This window comes from Xyrauchen texanus, chromosome 49, assembly GCF_025860055.1.
Source record: "Xyrauchen texanus isolate HMW12.3.18 chromosome 49, RBS_HiC_50CHRs, whole genome shotgun sequence".
Lineage (NCBI taxonomy): Eukaryota > Metazoa > Chordata > Actinopteri > Cypriniformes > Catostomidae > Xyrauchen > Xyrauchen texanus.
This window is the reverse complement of record NC_068324.1, coordinates 5224116-5246211: the sequence shown is the minus strand read 5'-3', so window position 1 is coordinate 5246211 and position 22096 is coordinate 5224116. Positions and strand designations below refer to the sequence as shown.

The 22096-nt window shown below is 37.0% G+C and overlaps 1 protein-coding gene across 2 annotated transcripts in view; it reads right to left on the bottom strand.

Moving 5' to 3' along the window:
• The window catches only part of dgkzb (diacylglycerol kinase, zeta b), a 33004-nt gene that overhangs the window by 3307 nt on the left and 7601 nt on the right, over nucleotides 1–22096 (bottom strand). The window contains exons 1-29 of one of the 2 annotated variants that reach the window (XM_052123248.1): nucleotides 20195–20306; nucleotides 17387–18371; nucleotides 14975–15083; nucleotides 14374–14469; nucleotides 14072–14149; nucleotides 13926–13982; nucleotides 13752–13820; nucleotides 13586–13657; nucleotides 13016–13132; nucleotides 12709–12780; nucleotides 12532–12627; nucleotides 11999–12081; nucleotides 11850–11910; nucleotides 10774–10887; nucleotides 10165–10305; nucleotides 9905–9983; nucleotides 9746–9801; nucleotides 9503–9565; nucleotides 7818–7891; nucleotides 7350–7461; nucleotides 7007–7206; nucleotides 6142–6242; nucleotides 5924–6003; nucleotides 5009–5081; nucleotides 3708–3748; nucleotides 3421–3611; nucleotides 1661–1717; nucleotides 1496–1524; nucleotides 1109–1158 (exon numbers count right to left, since the gene is read on the bottom strand). In XM_052123248.1, coding sequence (XP_051979208.1) covers nucleotides 1109–1158; nucleotides 1496–1524; nucleotides 1661–1717; nucleotides 3421–3611; nucleotides 3708–3748; nucleotides 5009–5081; nucleotides 5924–6003; nucleotides 6142–6242; nucleotides 7007–7206; nucleotides 7350–7461; nucleotides 7818–7891; nucleotides 9503–9565; nucleotides 9746–9801; nucleotides 9905–9983; nucleotides 10165–10305; nucleotides 10774–10887; nucleotides 11850–11910; nucleotides 11999–12081; nucleotides 12532–12627; nucleotides 12709–12780; nucleotides 13016–13132; nucleotides 13586–13657; nucleotides 13752–13820; nucleotides 13926–13982; nucleotides 14072–14149; nucleotides 14374–14469; nucleotides 14975–15083; nucleotides 17387–18327 — 3312 coding nt within the window. In that variant the 5' untranslated portion in view covers nucleotides 18328–18371; nucleotides 20195–20306. Of the gene's footprint in view, nucleotides 1–1108; nucleotides 1159–1495; nucleotides 1525–1660; nucleotides 1718–3420; nucleotides 3612–3707; nucleotides 3749–5008; nucleotides 5082–5923; nucleotides 6004–6141; nucleotides 6243–7006; nucleotides 7207–7349; nucleotides 7462–7817; nucleotides 7892–9502; nucleotides 9566–9745; nucleotides 9802–9904; nucleotides 9984–10164; nucleotides 10306–10773; nucleotides 10888–11849; nucleotides 11911–11998; nucleotides 12082–12531; nucleotides 12628–12708; nucleotides 12781–13015; nucleotides 13133–13585; nucleotides 13658–13751; nucleotides 13821–13925; nucleotides 13983–14071; nucleotides 14150–14373; nucleotides 14470–14974; nucleotides 15084–17386; nucleotides 18372–20194; nucleotides 20307–22096 lie in introns of those variants that run through there. The other variant, XM_052123249.1, reaches the window with a different exon arrangement.

Here is a 22096-nt window from a genome sequence, read left to right as displayed (position 1 = left end):
GCTTTTCTTCCATCCATCCATCCAATCTAAATACTTATCATCCATCCATCCATCCAATCTACTTTTCATCCATCCATCCAATCTAACTGCTTTCCTTCCATCCATCCATCCATCCATCCATCCAATCTAACTGCTTTTCATCCATCCATCCATCCATCCATCCAATCTAACTACTTTTCATCCATTCATCCATCCAATCTAAATACTTTTCATCCATCCATCCATCCAATCTAACAGCTTTTCTTCCATCCATCCATCCAATCTACTTTTCATCCATCCATCCATTCTAACTGCTTTTCTTCCATCCATCCAATCTAACTGCTTTTCATCCATCCATCCAATCTAACTTCTTTTCATCCATCCAATCTAACTGCTTTTCATCCATTCATCCATCCAATCTAAATACTTTTCATCCATCCATCCAATCTAACTGCTTTTCATCCATTCATCCATCCAATCTAAATACTTTTCATCCATCCATCCATCCATCCATCCAATCAAACTGCTTTTCATCCATTCATCCATCCAATCTAAATACTTTTCATCCATCCATCCATCCATCCATCCATCCATCCATCCATCCATCCATCCAATCTCTCTGCTTTTCATCCATTCATTCATCCATCCAATCTAAATACTTTTCATCCATCCATCCAATCTAACTGCTTTTCATCCATTCATCCATCCAATCTAAATACTTTTCATCCATCCATCCATCCATCCATCCATCCAATCGAACTGCTTTTCATCCATTCATCCATCCAATCTAAATACTTTTCATCCATCCATCCATCCATCCATCCATCCAATCTAACTGCTTTTCATCCATTCATCCATCCAATCTAAATACTTTTCATCCATCCATCCATCCAATCTCTCTGCTTTTCATCCATTCAATCTAAATACTTTTTGTCCATCCAGCCAATCTAAATACTTTTCATCCATCCATCCATCCATCCATCCATCCAATCTCTCTGCTTTTCATCCATTCATCCATCCAATCTAACTGCTTTTCTTCCATCCATCCAGTCTACTCTTCAATAATACTTCAAATTATTCTGTTCAGATTGATTTGTGGGAATCTTAGACAGGTTATTTTTTAAAATACCTTTTCAAAGTTGTCAGATTTCACAGCCTCAAAGAGCATGTTTATTGATTCTGAAAGAAATTGAACAAAATATAAAAAATACTTTTCTTGTATTATATGCATTATTAGAGAAAGCAGTTAAAAGTTTGGACACACTTGATTAAAATCTTATGATCTTATGATGCTTAAATGCTTGAAATTAGTTTGGTAGACAAATATAAATTGCGCTCATGTATGAATTTCTTTGCTGAACTAAAATGTTATTACATTTTAATGGATGAGTTGAACTAGACTATGTCATAATTTTAATGACTTTGCTATCTTTATCAAATGTGGAAAATCTTAATAATAAAGGATGAGTAGGTGTGTCCAAACATTTGATAAGCAGTGTATACAGAATATATATACCTTGATCTGCGTCATTCCAGTTATCTAATCTGTGAATCCATAGAACAAAATCAAACTGTTAAAATATCAATAATCATAATCGAAACAAGTTATGGAACAACATTAGGACGGCTTGCACCTCTGGGTATCAATAACTATTAAACATTGTATATTCACTGAAAATACCTTTGGTCTCCTTCGGCTGCATGCGAACGATTCATATTCATAATTTTTGCTCCCCTCCTTTGAGATGAAAGTCAGAGGACAAAGACAAACAACAAGCGTATGTCAGATATTCATTTAAAAATGGATATCTTGTGGTCTCTCACCAACAAAAAGTGCCATGGCTTTTAAAAGTGGTCCCACAGTAATACCATGTTTTTTGGACAGAAGTTTTTTGGTACTTTGGAGTAGCATGTAAAGGCCATGGTACATCATAATCATTCAAAGCTTTGTATACACCAAAGTACCAAAGTAAGGTACATTATCTCATCTGATATCATCACTATACCAAGGTAAAGCCACAGTACTCTTTGTAAGGGCTGATCTAGATAAGCAACAATTAGGCCAAATAAATGATGGGATGGATAATTATGTTCACTTGTTTTGTTGTTAGTAATGATTTTCTGAAAATAACATATGGCATTATATGATATGCAGCAGGTCCATATGGGGAATATAATGGTTATTACGTCTCTATGGAAACAGTGAAGGCTGGTCAAGGAACAAGCAGATTCATTCTAGATTTACCATCCTAACAAAACAGTCCTGTGGCAGTACCATGGTAAAATCATGGAATCAGGTGGTAATGCCATGGTAGTTCTACACGATGATATGTACACTGGCAGCCAAAAGTTTGGAATAATGTGCATATTTTGCTCTTGTGGAAAGAAATTGGTACTTTTATTCACCAAAGTGGCATTCAAATTAGTCTTGAAATCGACCTTATGGATTCAAAATAAATATATTAATTTATTAATATAATATTGATCATTGTTAGTTATTGTTGGTTCATTAGTTCAATGCATTAACTATGTTTAGTTTGTAATATTTTAATGTTAAAAAATTGTAAGTATATATAGAAATTGACTAACCAAGAATAACAAATGTTAGAACAGCATTGTTCATTGTTTACCATTTACTCATAGTACTCTTAACTTATATTAACATATACTGTATTTTTTTATTTTTTTATGAGAAACTGGGGGGGAAACTTGCTCAACTGTCTTTAAACTAATGTGGCAATGCAAATAGTCTTAATTTTCTTTAGGCACCATTGTTAAATAGTTTATTTTTTGCTTGATTTTGGGGTGAAATATGACCTAGGCATGTTATTAAATGATTTCATGACATTCACTCCATTGTTTGTAAGCTGTGTATAATTTACTGTAACAGAACAATAGCCACAATGAGGTCTGACAGATGGGATGTGTTTTTCTAAGTGGTACACTGTGCATTAGGCCGGGGGTGGGTGCATGTATACACTGATAAATGAGTGTTTAATAGCAGGGGCTGTGTTGTCTCAGACTTTTGGACCCCATTGTATACATAGTTCTTTTTTGTAAGTGCATTCAAATGTATTTTTCTTAATATTCAGTAGGTACTAAAGGTTATTACCAACCCTAGAAAACAACATTTGGCTGAATAAACCATTTATTTGATATTATTTAGTCCCTTTATAAAACGTTTGTGCTTGTAGTCACATCTCCTTAAGGAGTTTTGTCAGCTTTTGCTATTCTCCCGGGGGCATTTTCCGAAATTTTGTCCTCACAGGCAAAGCAAAACCTGCCCACACACAAACTCAGCTACTCGACAGTGTCAAAATGGTCTTCCGAAGTAATAAGATACATAAAATTGCATCTTGAGGCTGCTCAAAAGTTGTTTGCCACCCTAACAACATCAGTTGATACACCTCAACCACATTTTTTGTCATCTGAAGTGACTACCTGCATAATGGAGAGGGCCCAGGAGTACAAGCAGGAAAAGCAAACTGGTCCATGCTGTTGGAACATCCCCCCATGGTTTCCATCGCTCCCGGCATTCCGGGCGACGTGCCCACCGTCTCCTTGGTGACCAGCTCTGGGTCCAAGATAAAAAGCTCATCCTGGGAGATCTCCGTCACATAGTTTAGATGCTCCTGCCGAGACATGCAGTGTTTCAGAGTAAAAAGGAAATGTGTGACATATGAAACAAATGTAAACATTATTTTTTTTTATTTATTTTTTTCAGTTACCTGACCGCGGTCTATTCTGTAGAAACGGTCTGCAGTTGTAGCTGTGAACAAATCAAACAACAAGAGTGCTTATGTGCTGCAAAACGTTATTTTTGTTACTTACGTTAATCAGTATTTTGTCTTGTTTTTCATTATAAATATATAAACATCCTTAAAACAAGATCATTTTATTTGATAAATAAAGGGATAAGCACAAGATCACAAACAAGAGCACATCATTTACTCATCCTCATGATATCCCAGGTGTGTATGACTTACTTTCTTCAGCAGAACACATTTATAGGAAAACAGACAAATATCTCAGCTCAGAAGGTCTTTAAAATGCAAGTGGATGGTGATCCGACATTTGAAGCTCCAAAAATCACAGCCAGTTAACATAAACATCATCAATACGAATCTAGCAGTTAAATGAATGTCTTCTAAAGCAATATGATCACTTTTGGTGCAAAAAAATATAAATATTTAAGTACTTTTTAACTAAACATCCATCACGTCCGGTCAGCAGTGATATGTGAATGTGACGTAATCGCGTTGGCATGAGACATATGTGAGAACTGATGCACGCACGACAAAGCCGGAAGAGCAGCGCTGTTTACAAGTGAGTAGGAGGAACACTGTATAGAAGCTTCGCTGGCTTTGGTTTAGATCTGTACTTGTATCTGTTTCTTTACTCACAATGGTGCGTTTGTGTGCTTGTCCTGGATGTGAAATGGCATCCAAAACATACCATTATGATATTTTTTCGCATCAAAAGTGATAGAATCACTTTAGAAGACATTCATTTAACTGCTAGAGTTGTATCGATGATGTTTATGCTGACTATCTGTGATTTTTGGAGTTTCCATTACCAATCACTTGCATTTTAAGGACCTACTGAGCTGAGATATTTTTCTAATTTTCTTCAAATGCGTTCTGCTGAAGAAAGAAAGTCAAACACGCCTGGGATATCATGAGGGTGTGTAAATAATGAGAGAATTTTCATTTTTGGGTGAACTATCCCTTTAAGCATAAATCAAACAAAATTGACTGAGCTTTATGCTTATGCTTAAAACAATAAATAATTATTTGCCAATGGGGTAAGGAAAACCGAATTATCTGAAAACAGGTCTAAAACTTGAATATAAGACAAACAACTTTTTGCTGTGTGGAGTATGCAAACAATTTTATGCAGTTTTGGAAAAAGTCACACGAATCGGACATATTCGATTTTACAGAGAGCCTAATCAAACATGTTATTATCTTAATATTTTTTAAATAACATTTCTGACTGTTTTGCTAATCATTTGAAAAGCTCTACTTACAGTCCAGGAAGCACCATTTTGGTGAAAGCTTTGGCATGAGCAGCAGTGTGTCTGTATTCACACCCTCCCCCTCCTAAGTGAGTGTGAGAGAGAGAGAGAGTGAGAGAGAGAGAGAGAGAGAGAGAGAGAGAGAGAGAGAGAGAGAGAGAAAATGAAAAATGGCTCCTATCCAAAATGGTCTCTCTGTGTGAGTTCAGTTAGTCACAATGTTTTTTCTCTGACTATAATTGAACAGGAAGTCAACGTGCAATGATTGTCACATGCACAATATCATGTGTTTCTCCTGAATCATGGTAATTACAGTGGGAAGTGACTAAATTGAGACTCCTAAAGGTTGAACACATTAGTGCCACACTGACGTGCCAAGGTCGCCATAAGAAACAGATTTCGGAATATTTTATACGAAAAATGTAGCTCTTTATCAGGAAAGAAGCATTAACACTTATTGTTAAGAATGACTCTATATAAAAGATTAAATTAAAACATGAAACCATGTATTTGTTACATTGAAAAGATCTCAAAATCTGTCATTTCGTAACCCATTAAACAGGATATTCAACAAGAAAAACTGTAAGACAGGACTTGATTTTATACATTAGGATTGAAAAACAGATATTACAAACCAGAATGGAGCCAGCATTGAAAATATGAGGGATTGGTGATTTTAGAGGCAGAGCAAGTTATTACATTTTAATGAAAGACTATTAAAATAAACATATTTTTCAGCAGAATAATCTGCATAGACGAATCACACACATTAAGACCAGGAACATGTATTAAAAAGGTAAATACGGTCAATTCATTTTTACTTCAAGCCAAACTCAGGAAGTTTATCTCCTCAAATGAGGTAGGAGGTTGTTGCCAAATCATCTTGTTTACACATTTCTAACCAACACTCAACAAACTGAAAAGCACCTCATGTAGCTTCTCAATATGCAGCCGACACGTCTCCAAATCACTGTTTCCGGGAACCATAATTACCCCCATGGGGATTGCTGAGAAGGTGATGGCAAAGAGAAAATGAGGTCAGGGGCGGTTTAGACATACATTTGAAAAGCAGTAGATTTTAAAGAGGGAGTTTGTGACTAGGTTTTCATAGCTGTGAGAAAGAGAGAGGTGGAGGAGATACTCACAGGCCTCCCTGAGCTGCTCCTTGTCATAATGCAGAGCTTCATAATCACACATGCTGATGCGGTTCACCTGGATCTGAACTATATCTGTGATGGGCTGCTGACTACATCCAGAAGGATAAAATATTAATATTCAAGATTTCCTCTTGATCAATTTCCGATAAATTAAAAACATTATGAATGGATGGATGATGGACTTTTTTTTGTTCGGTTTGGTGGATGGTTGCATGGATGGATGGATGGATGGATGGATGGACTTTTTTGGTTTGGTTTGGTGGATGGTTGAATGGATGGATGGATGGACTTTTTTGGTTTGGTTTGGTGAATGGTTGGATGGATGGATGGATGGATGGATGAATTAACTTTGTTTGGTTTGGTGGATGGATAATTTGGTGGATGGAATGGATGGATGGTTGGATAGATGAACTTTTTTTGGTTTGGTGGATGGATGGATAATTTGGTGGATGGATGGAGGGATGTATGAATGGATGAACTTTTGGTTTGGTTTGGTTTGGTGGATGGATGGATGGATGGATGGTTGGATAGATTAACTTTGTTTGGTTTGGTGGATGGATGGAGGGATGTATGGATGGATGAACTTTTGGTTTGTTTTTAGTTTGGTGTATGCATGGTGGATGGATGGAGGTATGAATTAACTTTTTATTTGGTTTGGTGAATAGATTATCTTTTGGTTTTGCAGATTGACTGTTGGTTTTGTAGATGGATGGATGAACTTTTTTTGGTTTGGTGGATGAATGGATGGATGGATCAGTAGATGGATGGATGATGGATGGATGAATGAACTGGTTCCTCAACCAATAAACAAATAGACGGTTGCATAGATACATGAGTGAATGGATGTACTCACTCATTGAGTTGTGGTAGAGAGATTCTTCTCTTGGTCTTCTGCAGCATGTTTGCCTGGTTTCTGAGGGTGATGCGGATGACAGATGGAGCCAGTCTACAGGGTTCTCCATCCACCTGCACAGGTATAGGCTTAAACGTTGTCAAAATCACCTCCTGACACTGATGAAGCCTCTCACCATGTCCTCCAACCTGCAGGGTTGCCTACAGAAAGAGAGAGTGCCAACATTTGGAAGGATTTTGATGAACATTTCTGTCTGCTATCTGGTTGATCAAATAACTAAATTCTATATGATATTCATCAGATATTTGAAATATAAGAGCTACAGCCAAAACCTAAAACTCACCAGGGAGGTCATAGTGAATCCGATGACCTCGATGAGCCCATCGTCATGTTTCTGTGGGCCAAAGTCATTGTGTTCACTCGGGTTCCCCCACGGCATCGTACCAGCACAATATCTACAAGTCATAATACCAAGCTCAGTCAGGATAATCTCATTTTAATGAACTCTAGACTCGTTTCTCCATATTATTTGTTATCCTGGAATAAACATAATTTGGAGTGGGAAATCTCTTTTCAAATGAGAGTTTCCAGCTGAAATTTATATTGAGGTTTGATTATCCTGGCCTGTGGTATGACGTGACGCCACTAGAATAAAAATGCTCTGGCTGGTATGGAATAGCCCACACTTTAGATTCAATTTCTAGCTGGGTTTCACAAGAAAATGTTTTAAAAAACGAAAAGGATCCTGAACAGCACGTGAAAGGAATGGCTGCGTGAAACATTCCCACAGTTGAGTTTCAGGTTAGTTTACCTGGGAATGTTGAGGAAAAGGAGGCACTGAAGTTTCATATCTTGGACTTTACTGGTCAGATCAGTACCATCACACTGGAGAGAAAACCCATCACAGAAACAAGAATGAAAAAAATAAAGTGTATGAGGGCACATTTTACATTTCACATCGAGAGTTTGTGTGCACTTTCCTGGTACATCATTTATTGTAGTTGTACATCTATATTAATTTATTTACTTGTTAAGTAATAAGTGGACCTGTGTAACTCTGTGAAATACTGAACCAAACATCAGTTTAATTGTTGTAATGACTACATATGTGTTATATGAAATATTATTAATACATTGTATTACAAATCGTCTTTTGGTTTTGAGGCTTGTTTATGGGAATTGTTTTTTGACAAATGGACTCTATGGAGGCCAAATGGAGTTTTGATGCTCCCTAATAAATTTGTCACTTCAATTTTAGTTAATCAGGTCAGTTTTAATAACCTTTGGTCATATTACATTGATAAAAGTGTATGTATGTACACTGGCAGCCAAAGGTTTTAAATAATGTAGAGATTTTGCTGTTTTGGAAGGAAATTGGTACTTTAAATTCACCAAAGTAGCATTCAACTGATCACAAAGTATAGTCAGGACATTACTGATGTAAAAAACAGCACCATCACTATTTGAAAAAGTCATTTCTGATCAAATCTAGACAGGCCCCATTTCCAGCAGCCATCAATCCAACACCTTATCCTTGAGTAATCATGCTAAATTGCTAATTTGGTACTAGAAAGTCACTTGCCATTATATCAAACACAGATGAAAGCTATTTGGTTTATTAAATGAAGCTTAACATTGTCCTTGTGTTTGTTTTTGAGTTGCCACAGTATGCAATAGACCAGCATGTATTAAGGTCAATATTAAACGTGGTAAACAAAAGAAGAAAAAGCTTAAAATTGCCAAAAAACTGAATATTTCATACAAAGGTGTAACTACAGTCTTCAAAGACAAAGAACAACTGGCTCTAACAAGGACAGAAAGAGATGTGGAAGGCCAGATGTACAACTAAACAAGAGGATAAGTACATCAGAGTTTCTAGTTTGAGAAATAGATGCCTCACATGTCCTCCGCTGACAACTTCATTGAATTCTACTCGCTCAACACCAGTTTCATGTACAACAGTAAAGAGGAGACTCAGGTGAAGGCCTTATAGGAAGAATTGCAAAGAAATAGCTACTTTTGAAACAGAAATACAAAAAGGAAAGGTTAGAGTGGGCAAAGAAACACAGACATTGGACAACAGATAAGTGGAAAAGAGTGTTATGGATCTTAACCCCATTGAGCTTTTGTGGGATCAGCTAGACTGTAAGGTGTGTGGGAAGTGCCCAACAAGACAGCCACATCTATGGCAAGTGCTACAGGAAGTGTGGGGTGAAATGTCACCTGAGTATCTGGACAAACTGACAGCTAGAATGCCAAGGATCTGCAAAGCTGTCATTGCTGCACGTGGAGGCTTTAAGGATTTAAGAAGTTCTGAAAAAATCTTTCAAATTGTAACTATAATTGTTCATGTTATTAATGTCCTGACTATACATTGTGATCAGTTGAATGACACTTTGGTGAATAAAAGTGCCAATTTCTTGCCATAAGAGCAAAATCTGTGTATTATTCCAAACTTTTGGCCGCCAGTGTATGTAAAGACATTGTTTCACTTACCACGACCTTGATGTGTTTGGACAGATCTTTGGAGCTTCCCATGAGGAAGTCTGAAAAAGCTGTCTGCAAAAGAGCACATACATCCAAACACACACATTGCATACACTACATGTCAGACCAAGTAAAAATTAAACGATTAACAATTATGTGTTCATATAGCATTACAAATATTAACAATAATTATTAATACGTTAATTATAAATTATTAATAATTATTCATCTCTAATGGACAGGCATACTCACCCCTGCATAAAACATCTTATTGCGAAGGCGGCTGTTGAATTTTTCAGGTTTGGCCTCTGAGAAAAGAAATGTGAACCCGTTCACAACCCACAGATTTCACCTCCATACTTTTTTATTTTTGTACACCAAATTCAAAATGGCACAAATGCGTAAGCACACCTCTGGATTCGTGAAACTCCAAAGTCACGTGTGCGTCAAATCCAAGGCTGAAGTAATTGTTAAAGATGTCAATGGGAAGCTGAAATAGGAAGTTGAGACATGCGGTACTTATTAGGATTATAGCTTCAATTACTTTAATGAAAATGCCCTTAAATCCAATTTCCACCCTTATTCATTCTTTACTTGTGAAGAAACTAGTTGGACATTGAGGAATATTTTTTTCTGCTGAAGTCTAGCGCCCTCTACTGGTGTCAACTCACCTTGTCTGTCTGGTGCTCATCCCTCTCCTCTTCACTGGCCTCTTGGTTGGGCTCCACGCTCAGGTTCCATCGGTCCAGTTGGACAATGTTGCCATCTTCTACATGTGACAGGATCTTATTCACCGGCTCATCTGTGTAGCCCTGGAAGTCCACAGGTAAACACTTTTTTTAAACAAGAAACCCAATCACATCTGTAAACAGCTTCAAGTCCATTACCAAGCATTGCCTGTAAGCACTGACAGCAAATAAAGTATAGTGGGCTCAGTTTGTGATGTTCTGCCACTTTAAGAATGTGTCGGTATTACCAGCTGAGTCTCATTAGCAAAGTCATTTTTTGAAACACAATTCCGCAGGAGGCGGCAGCCTTTGTGTGAGACTAAAGAGACTTAGCTGGTCTTAGCTGGTCTCCTAGACTGGTAAAGCTGGCCGGATTTGCTAGTTTGATCAAGTTTTAGCTGACAAGCTAAATCAGCTGGAGATCAGCTTAACCATGTTGGGAGACCAGCTAGACCAGCTAAAACCAGCAAATTAGCTTGGGCTGGTTTATACTACTTTTTAATACCAATGCATTTTTAAGAGAAATGCTATGAAGAGTGTAAAGGTTCATACCCCGCCCCAGTTGAGAGTTCTCGCCAGGTCATTTCCTGTGCCGAGCGGCAGTACGGCCACAGCAGGCTGAGGGTTTAACTGGAGCTCATCCAGCACCGAAAGAATCCAGCCAACCTGTCCAAACAGAGCAGAGCGAACATGGCACACAATGGACTCCAATAGTTGTCTGGCCAGGTTCGTCATGAAATCCATTTAAATCCAACAGATATAGTCAATTTCGGTAATATTTGAGAGATCAATAAAGTTCAGGCAAAGTTAATCCATTTGAATTTCTGCTCTTTTTGGCATTGCAAGAAATTTCTATGTTTGGAATGGGATACTAGCATCCTGCATACTGCACAGTGTATACTACAGCACCTACTATTTGTATTTAAAGGAATAGTATAGGTTCAATACAAGTTAAGCTCAATCAATAGCATTTGTGGCATAATGTTCATTAGCAAAAAAATATTTCGACTTACCCCTTGTTTATTTAAAAATGACAGTAAGGCACTTACAATGGAAGCGAATGGGGCCAGTCCAATGGGGCCATAACTTTACACAGATAAGTTTAGTAAGGAGTTTAATCACATTAAAATCATGTCAACTTGTATAATGTTTACATCTTGTGGCTATACTTTTTAAACAGTGCATATTTAGTTGTTTATGGACTGGCCCCATTCACTTCCATTGTAAGTGCCTTGCTGAACCCGCCATTTTTGCTTCTTTTTTTAAATAAAGAGGAGGAGTATTATTTTTGCATAAAGCCATAAATCTGCATAAAGCCATAAATGCTGTTAGTTGAGCTTAACTTGTATAATAGTCATTTTAAATGTATTTGAAACAGTATGCACTATACAACATTAAACAATGAATCAAAATGGAGATGTTAAAACCCACGGTCAAGTCAAACGCATTGCACTGTGGGGAAAACTTGCAGACTGAGCATGGCATGTATACTGCATACTGCAGAAATAATATGAGCAGTATGGTAATATGCTATGCAGAATATATTCCTCCTACTTATAACTAGAATTACACACCACTAGGGCAATGCAAATGTTTTATCTACATTAGAAAACAGTTATTTGACTAACCGTTCCATCTCCTCCACAAACCAGGATCCGCAGGTTGGGCACTTTGCTGTACATTTCTAACCTTAAAAACAGCACAGAAGAGGACAAGACTTTAAGAAACTGTTAATTAATATTTTTTATAGAGAAAGAAAAGAAAGAAAATCTCTTACCCATCTCTCGGGCCTCCCTGAGTGAGATCAAACACTTGCCGAGGGTTCAGGTACCACATGAAAGACCGGATGATTTTCGTTCCCTTTACAGAAAACAAGTATTATTATGTGGTTGATAATAGATTAGATTACATTCAGCTTCACTGTCACTGTGCAGAACATGACTACAGAGCATATGAAATACAATTATACCATCTAATCAGAAATGCAAATAGTAATATGGCACATGAATAAAGTGCAAATGGCAGATCAATAAGAATGGCAGTCAAGTGCAATTGTGTGTATATTATGTGATCACCCACATATCACATATATAGTATAAACATGTGAGTATTCTGTATGTATGTGAATACATACTGTATATAAGTAATTAAGTACAAGTTAATATATATATATACAGTATACTGTATGTTGTAAATAGAATACGAAGTGTATGGAATATACAAAAGTCGATATACAATATACTGAATAAATGTAGTTCTAATCCAACAGGAAGTAATATCTAAAATCAGGTGAACGGAGTCGGTTCTGACCTGGTTTCCACCACTCTTTGGATTGACAAACACCAGCAATGGCTTCATGAGCTGGGACGGAATCGGTCTCACAACGAAGTGTTTCCATTTGCCGTCCTGCTGAGAGTTAAATATTGATACTGTACATGCAACTTTCATTACCAGAGTTCAATTGAGAAAAGTTTGCGGAAAGGTTACCTCCCCGACTTTCTTGCTGGGCTTGGCTTTAAAAGACGTTTTCTTCTTTCTTTTACTGTTCTTTAATGATCCCTGTATAAAGTATGATAGGGAGGTTAATAGATGAGTATTTACAGTACATTTGTGCTGATGAATGCAGATAATTCCCTTTGACCCAATCAAAACCAATACAACAATTTGAAAGTTAAAATTACTAGTAAAAATGTGCACAGATCCTAACTGCACCAACATATAACAATCATGAGTATAAAATGGGCTTTGTTGTAAAGTCTCATGAAGACGGTCCTCTATTAGTCTCATGTTGTACCTGCTGTCTGCGGACTCTGATGATCCAGGTAGGAGGAATTATCACAGCCGCGTGAGCTCCAAGAGAACAGGTTTCATCAATTTTCTGCAGCATGAAGCAGGTCACCTTGTTGTGATACTGTAAGACACAGAAAGCATTGCATTGTTATTTATTTTACTGTTTGCCATGGAAGTGTGTAAATATTTGAAGTCATTTTGAAAAGCATCTCTCACCATTTCTAAAACAAACATTTAAAAAAAAACATTTAACAAATTTAAGAATTATTTATTAAATATAATACATAAATATGTATTAAATGATATATTTTGTTTATTTGTTATTTATTAAAACAAAAAGCTTAAAATCTCATTTCATTTCATTATATATATATAATTTTTTTTTTTTAAAGCAAAATAATATAAGATAATATATGTCTTGTTTTCAGCTAAATCTAAATTGCCAATGTGGTAAAAAATAAATTAATTAATTAATTAAAAAAATATATATATATTTAAAAAAAATATAAAAAGTTAGATTTTTAAACAACATAGTTCAGTTTCATATCACCCATCTCTTCAATCCAACACTCACTGCCTGTTTGCACCAGGAGCAGCTGATGGCCACAATATCTTTACTGTGGAAAGAGAACTTCTGCTGGAAACCCTGTAGATGGACAGTTAAATTAAGCCATAAATATCTTTTTGATGATAACATGTCTCATATTTTTATGAGTGTTGGACTGATGTCAGTAAAAGACCTTTCCACATAGCCGGCATTTTCCATCTTGCCGTCTCCTGTGGACCCAGTGATGTCTCATGTTTGGGGTCTGAAAAACAAAAACAACTTAATTGCTAAACAAACTTTATATATATATATATATAAACCGTAAGCATGTTTTGTTTTTTGTTTGTTTTGCATTGTGCCTTCTTGCCTCTCTGACGTTTCTCATTCCTGGATCCTTAAATGATGGTTTACACCTGAAGTTAATCTGTACAGAACAGTAAATGTCTTTTTTTTTGCATACATTTTTTTTTATCATCATTCTGTGATTATTCATATTTACAGCAAACTTCTAACCTTCTCCAGTTGATCCATACATATAGTGTGAACAGATATTTTGCAGGATGCACATTTGTGACGAGGAAGAGACTTTTGCTGAAAAAAATTAATTTAATTAAATTAAAAATAAAACAAACAAAAACAGACTTAATTGTAATGCTTATGGATCTGTAATTACAACCTCTGAACTGTAGAGGGAGCGCTTGTGAAGGTTTTTGTACAAAATGCAAGCAAACTATTAAATACTACTTAATTTTTTAATGTTACAAAAAAATTGTTTCACAAAAACGTTTTTAGTAAGAATGAGAATATAGGTCTACCAGGGACTTTGCAAAGCAATACGTCTCTCCAACGTAACAGAAGTCTCCAGATGGACTGGTCTCAAACCACACGTGTTGACCAAACTGGGCATTTTCCTGTGGGGTGAAAGTTAACCCGTAAGACACACAGAAGTTACAGTACATGAGCTGGAGATTCGTTTTCAAGAATTGTTGTTCATAACAGGTACATCAGAATAAAAAGTAAATAAAATAAACTGACCATCAAGTTAAGACAGCAAAGAAAACCATGCGTAAATCATTCTGTCATTTAGAAAGTGCAAATCTAATGGGCTATAACAAGTTTACTAAGATTTAAACTTTGATCCGGTCAGTAAACAACTGATTGTGACTTAAATGAGAAAGAAGTGATTGTGCAATTGCAATTCCTGTGTAAATACATCTTGGCCGCCTCTGAGCGCCATTAAAAAGTCTGTGTAAATACCCAGTATATTTATTGCGTTGATGTCCCTTCTATACAGAGTAAAGTTGCTCTAGCTAATGTCACAGTAATAAAATGGGCTCATAAGGCTGTGAGGGGCATCCCCTACACCAATATGTGTCATTATTAAACATTCGAAAGTCAGCAAAAGGAGTGACTCACAGTCCAATCGACAGTGCTGCAGATCTCTTTGCTTGGTTCACTTTTGCCGGGTATTGTGGCACTGGACTGGGCAGCATTATTTGGCAGACCAGCCTTGGCGATGGCTTTCCTGCGACAAACACAATCAGAGAGACGTTAAACAGACTGAACAGACTGCCTGCGTCCATAATATCTTAACTAAGCCAATTAAAGCATTAATCAAAGCCAATAAAATTATGAAAGGTTTGTTGTGAAATGATGGTATGTCTTTCCTTTATCTGATAACAGGTATTTAAGTCCAAATAACATGCACATAAATCAGAAAAGAAACAATAAGAGCCTCGGTTTGTAAAATGAACAGGTGTTCCAATGTTTCAGATACAAATGTGATTTAATTTCAGTTTTCAGATGGTTATTTCTATGAATCCAAATGGTTGCTTTTCACACAGAATGCTTTGGGGTCTCTTTACGTTGCATCTGTTTAACGCCCATATCAATCAAGACATCTATTTTCACCAGCCACCTACACACAGCATTATAGAGCACGCAGATCCGTTTCTAAAACTGTAAGAAATGGTTGCATGCATTGCTGATAGATACAGCTGCGTCCACTAGAAAATACATCTATTTAGCATTTTTGAAGTTAATACAAAGTTTTCATTACAAATGATATTATCAGCATAACAAATAGTGAAAAGATGAATAATACAATTAATATGAATATTATAAATGCTTGGTATATAGTATGTCCTGTCTTCTTTTGTTTTAATAACAGCATGCACTCGAGCTAGCACTGAATCCATTGACAGCATTGAAGTTTGTGGAAAAAATGGATAATCCATGTCATCCCTATCATGATTTGAGAATAATAAAAGAGCATCTTATGTGCTTTAATGGAAGCAAGGAGATCTGACTTTTTGTTAAGAAAAAGAGTTAAAATGATCCATGTCACAAGTGTTTCAAAATCTTACATTTTCTGTTTATTTCCAGGTTTAAACTGGATTATACTGTATATCCCAGATTTTCAATGTGGTCACAAATGTTTGGAGCCCCCTGTATTTGGTTATGTCAGATGCAGAACACAAAGTTGTGCTAAAAAATCTACACTGACTAAAAGGTTTTATTCAGATCTATGATTAATCAGAGAGTGCTAGATGTTAAAAGAAGGTTAACACCCAAGCAATAAATGGCCACACAAGAAACTTGATGCAAAGCCAACATATAAAAACTGCAAGAACACAGGCAACACATTTATAAAGGCATAAAACCACACTTCGCTGAGTAGGGCATTTCCAAGTTTTTTTATTGATTTTAAAAAAATTGTTTTCAATTCTTTGTAATCAAAACCTTGCTCACCCTGACCTTTGTGTCATAATCCCTACAGAGTGAATCAGTGAAGCTTAGCAACGTGTTGGTGCGAAGCCCACTGTGTGATGAGTGGCGTTGATGAGTCACATTACCTCGCTATGGTAGCAGCAACACTAATGAGTGCACGCCATGGAGCTTGTATCCACAGGATGGAGAATGAGAAGGTCAATGCAGTGAAAAACCCGCATTACGACTGCCTGCTCTTACGTGCCATCTAAATGTTTGATCACTTGAGAAATGTCTACAGATATTGCCTTTAAAGTGCAGAGATTCTTAAAGGTGATGTGTCATTTTTTCTCATACCCAAACTTATTACGCAGAGACAACTATACTGTAAGTTGATTCCTTGAAGTATAAAACATTGATTTACAAAATTTTAAACACAGCTCTAAACATAGAGTTACATCTGGTAGTAACTAGACTATAAATGCATTAGGGGCATTCACAATATAAATTTTATTTACGTTATGAGGTCATGTACATGAGCAACTGTTTGGGATTTGGAAATAAAAATTGTAGTTTAATGTGATGCAAATGTGCAGCAATGATATTTAGGGTGCAGACAATGAGGTGCAACCAGTTTGATACAGCAGTAGGATTAGCATTAGCATTTAGCAAACAAAAGTAAAGCTACTTGACAACCTTCAGTAATTTCATTGCTGTCAGGTTGAACGCAAGTTAAAGTTAAGATCCAAAAGAAACCTATGCTTATGCTTTTGTGTCACCAGGGGTGTAAAGAAAATAATTACAAATACTCTTGTTATTGTAATTGTGCAGCTTTCTCAGTAAATTAGCATAAGAAGCTAACAGTATAGCAACCTCCGGAGAGTTAACCACTGCCAGAGTGAAAACTATTTTAAAAGTTAAGAGCTTTTCCTTTGGGGTTGTTGTTTTATACTTTCTGGAAAACAGCTATAAAAGGCAATGTGAAGTACAGTGTGTGTAAGCTAAAATTTTAAATAATATACAATAAAATGACTCCAATGGTCTTGATTTCCATCTACTTCGAGAGCACAATTTGAAATAGTGACTTTTACACTCAACTAAAGAAAAGATTTTACATACGACAGGAATCCACTCCAAGTCTCCAGGCTGGGATCATAATAGGCCCCCAAGAGAGGACTGAAAGATGATTGGCCCCTGAAGCACGTGGAGCTTCTTCGGTTAGGAAGTGGCAGGCCTCTCCCTGGCCAGGGGCTTCCCGCTTTAGAGATGGTCGAAACTCGTCTACGACGCCTCCTCTGGCTGCTACGGCAGAAGCGGACACGCTGGCCCGGCTCTGCATGCCCATAATGCGACGAGTTCCTCCGAAGGCAGCGTGGAACTCGGATCAGCGGGTGGGCCTGGACTCGCTCTGCCATCACAGCCAGAGGAAGGCAGTCCTGCTGACACAAGTCAGTGGACTCTTTCATTTCCCAGTCCACGACATCGGCCTCCTCCAGTCGCTCCTTGCAACGCTCTGAGTGCTGACTTTCATCCGAGTCGCTTCTGGAGTCCTCGCTATCGCTGTCCCCCTCTGAGAAAAGCATATCCGTTTGACTCCTGAACTTTGGACTGCTTCCCTTGAGTTCCACCTGCCCTGGCAGTGGGCTACGGCCTTCCTCTTCCTCCTCTTCTTCTTCCTCCGTCATCTGGATCAAGCTGGCCAGCAGCATGGATGGGCCCAGCAGGTGTGTATCGATATTGCGGAGCTTGCCTACCTTCTTGCGGCGAACGGCAAAGCGAGGATTGGCCTTTGGGGTGGTTGTGCTAGATCGGCGTCTACCGCTACTTTTCTGTGCTGATTGACTGCCAGTGATTCGGGGTAATGACTGTAGATGGACACTTGAGCGTCGTCGTTGGGCCAACGCAGTGGATGGAAGGCCTATGCTGGAGCGCCGACGGGCGCGGCTAGTTGGCACAGCAATGCTCGGCCTCCTGTGCCGACAGGCTTCAGTTAAGTGCCCATCGTTCGCAGCTTCTCCGGTCTCTTTCCTCTTAAAATGCCGGCGGAAAAAAGTGTCCATGGTGACTGGAAGGATACAGTTCCCTTTTTTAAGTTCCCCTGAGGCTGTTGGTTGAAAATTGAGCCTGTCAGAATAGATCAAACATTTCAAGTTCCAAAACTACTGAAAGCTTGTCACACTAACCCAATAGATCAAGACTAATCCTGGTCTAGGCTGGTTTATGCTAGTTAGAGCTCATTTGGTGCTTGTCTAGAAGGTGTACCAGCACAGCCTTGGTTGACCAAGGACTGCTTACTGGTTAAGCTAGTTCAAAAAAAGCCTGATGGGGAAACCAGCACACCAGCATCTAACACAACACATGCTGATCTTTTGAGCATGTGAGACTGGACATAAATGTGGAAAACTTACTCTGCCTAGCACAGATTTTCCCAGGGTTTAGACCAGAACAATTTGCCTTCTAAATCATGTTAGTACTAGAAAAGCCAGTAGTCTATAAAGGTGCATCGTGAATCCATGAGCACTGACATCACAACATCATGTCATAATGACGTGCAAGACAATTAAGGAAATGAAGCTCTACTCAGCTCATGGATGTCCTGATTATCACAAAGGGATGTCCAGGACAGATTATAAGGGCTTTCTGACCCTTCAGTTGTAGCTGCCTGTACTAATTATAGCAACCTAACTAGACTCTATCTCATTTAGAGGCGGGCATGACCCAGACAAATCTCCCAGGATAAAGAATGATACTTATTGCTGATTTTCCAAGTATTTAATAGAATTATTTACAGTTACCATGTTAGCAATGTCTAGATTGAAAACTATTTTACCTTAAAATATTAATTGCTATACAAATACAGCAAACTGTAGCTTAGAGAATTCTTGTTCCATCAAAACATGTCTCTATGGAAAAAGTAGTTCTTTACCAGGCAGGCAGGGTTAGAAAGTGTCAATCACACAAGACTGCACTTATAAACACAGCCTGTGTTACATTAGCTTCACCGAAATTTTCAAAGGGGGAAAATCACATCACTCAGTCATGATTGGACATTATGTTTGTCGCTGATTAGCTGAAGATTAGTGGTTCTGTTTGCTTACTCTGCAAATGACTTAAATAAACAGCAAAGTCTTTGAAAGATTTGAAATGCTTCTAACATGCAGCCCACATGACTGATGACCAATTAAGCACATATAATAAAATCATGTTATGTTTTATGCTAAATTATAATTTTGTCAGCAGTTTGGAAATGTTGTCGGAAAAACCGACATCATTCCAAAAAATTATTCTTGGAATAAGATTTAAACTTTATTAAGATTTATTTAAATAGGCTTAACTTTGTTAAATACAAATAAGTTCAATTAATGCCAAAGCAAATGTAGTTGTGTTGCCATTTACCAAATTGTATTGTTTAAAACTTAGAAATTGAGTTTACTAAATTATTAAAGCTTATACTCCTCATTAAGTTTAAATACCTCACATTTAATCTGAATTAAAAATCTGCACACTATTTATATATTACTCAATTCAGTTTTCGTGTTCTTTTTTAAATGAGTACATTTTAAAAATAGACTAAAATAATTTTTTGTGATAAAATCTGTAGGAAATATCAACCAGCACAATTAACTGGCCGATAGTTGACATATCTGCTCAACGATTAACAGAACTGTGCCAGTTCAAATATCCTCCTAAAGCCTTGTCAATTGAAAATGCACATTTTCTGTTTAGAAAGTATATGTATCATAAAATAAAGTGAGAAAAAAAATGATTTCAGTGATTTTTGAATTCAACACATTTGCTATTAATTTGCATTACATCCTATATACTGGTATTGTATCGACCACTGGCCATTTTGCTCTATTTACATTACATATATGTCCTGTTATTAACCAATATCCAATAAAAAGACATAAGAAGACATTATACGACCTGAGAGATCTGCTCCCCGTCTCCCTCCCTGAGTGTCTGCTCAAAATGAATTGACAGTGGAAGTCCAAGTGTTAAACAGGTGAGTGTGAGACAGCCCACAAACACAGAGGAACTACACACAATTCAAGCCAACGGGAAGAGAAGCCTCAAATTCACACACAAACACACAGCCTACTGGGAGAGCAGTGCCACACATCACAGAGGAAAGAGGCATCGACTGGGCAGGAGGTAGACAGTGGGGGGTGGGGGGTGCATCGAAGACTCTGGTTTAAAATAAGGACCAATTATCAGCTTAATGCTGGGAGACACACACCAGCACAAATGACTCCTGCTGGAATAGTTGCCTGTTTTCACTTCCTAGACTCATATTTCATGCTATACTGCCTTGTTGGTACACATTAGGTACATGCGGTTGACATCAGTTGCTTTTCACACTGCAAAAATCGTTAAAATGTTTTTTTTTCTTGTTTTCCTTTAAAAATGTCTAAACATCCTTAAAACAAGATAGATTTACTTTATAAGCAAAATTGCACATGATTAAATATAATAATTCATATAAAATATTTAATGTAAAAAATACAAATGTAATGTAAAAAAAAACATCATATTAACAATAAAACTTAAAATATAAAAATAATATATATACAGTATATACAGAGAAATCTATATATATTATATATCTATAATTTTATATATAATTATAATATATTATAATTATATATATTTTTTGTATCTATAAATTTATAAATAAATATAAAAATAAATTTGTATATTAAATATAATAGTAAAGGAATAGTTTACCCTAAAATGAAAATTGTATTTTACAAATACTTTTGGAAATTTGTGTTTTGTTTTTTTTTTTAAGCATAAATGTTGTAAAATGTATGCTTATGACAAGAAAAACATGCTATATATTTTTACTGAAAAACAAGGCATTTTTGCAGTGTACGGAACACAACTAATGGCTTCACGATAATTATTTTCCTCATGAACACTTTGCAAACCTGCTTCTGCTTTTGAGCAAATCGTTCAGCATTTTGCTTATGAAAAAGAGGACATAGCACCAATTCTGGCACCAAACACCACCGCAGCATGCAACACCAACAGCTGTGAAGATGATGCATGTGGTTTAACCCACGAGACATACATTTTTAACCACTGTAAAGATAATTATAAAGATGACAGTAAATGTGACTTCACTGAGGACATCTTAGTGTCTCGTCCCCTTATTGTCTATTCACGTACACTAATAAGAAGACACGGCAATACCACTCCACCCTAATAGCACAATGCATGTCATTTCCATTTCAAGGCCCTCGTGCTGTTGCATTATGGATCAGTGCGAGAGAACATGGGCGAGGGGTGAATGTGCTTGAATATCAATTCAGCAACCTATAACGAACATCGCAGTTTTGTTACGGGGGTTTTGACTATCATCAGTCTAGCTTTAAATACAGAGCGTCAATATGGGCTACTTGATTGTGCCCCTTGTTCCCGTGTAGACTTCCGCACATGGCCAACCCCGTGAAATAAAAATGGGATTGTTAAGCTTTAAATCCACATCTGCTAGCTTTGAGGTAAAATGCTAGTGTACTCCTAAAGGTTGCCTTTTAACTGACATACTCATTTATAATTCACAGTTTTGTCTTCTGGACAAAACAGACCAAAATATTGATAACTCATCTTGTATTGATAGGCTTATATACATTATTTGTCTCTAGAATGAGAAAGGCCCACCCCCTAAAACCAACTTTATTCCATCTAGTAATAAGTTGTAGGTAACGGCTGCGAGCTACTTTAAAAAGGAAAAAGCATGATATGTCCCGTCCCACATTTCCTGTATCAATAGGAAATAAGTCATTAGAGGAAAGAAAACTGAGCTTGTCAAGCTATTTAATGGGG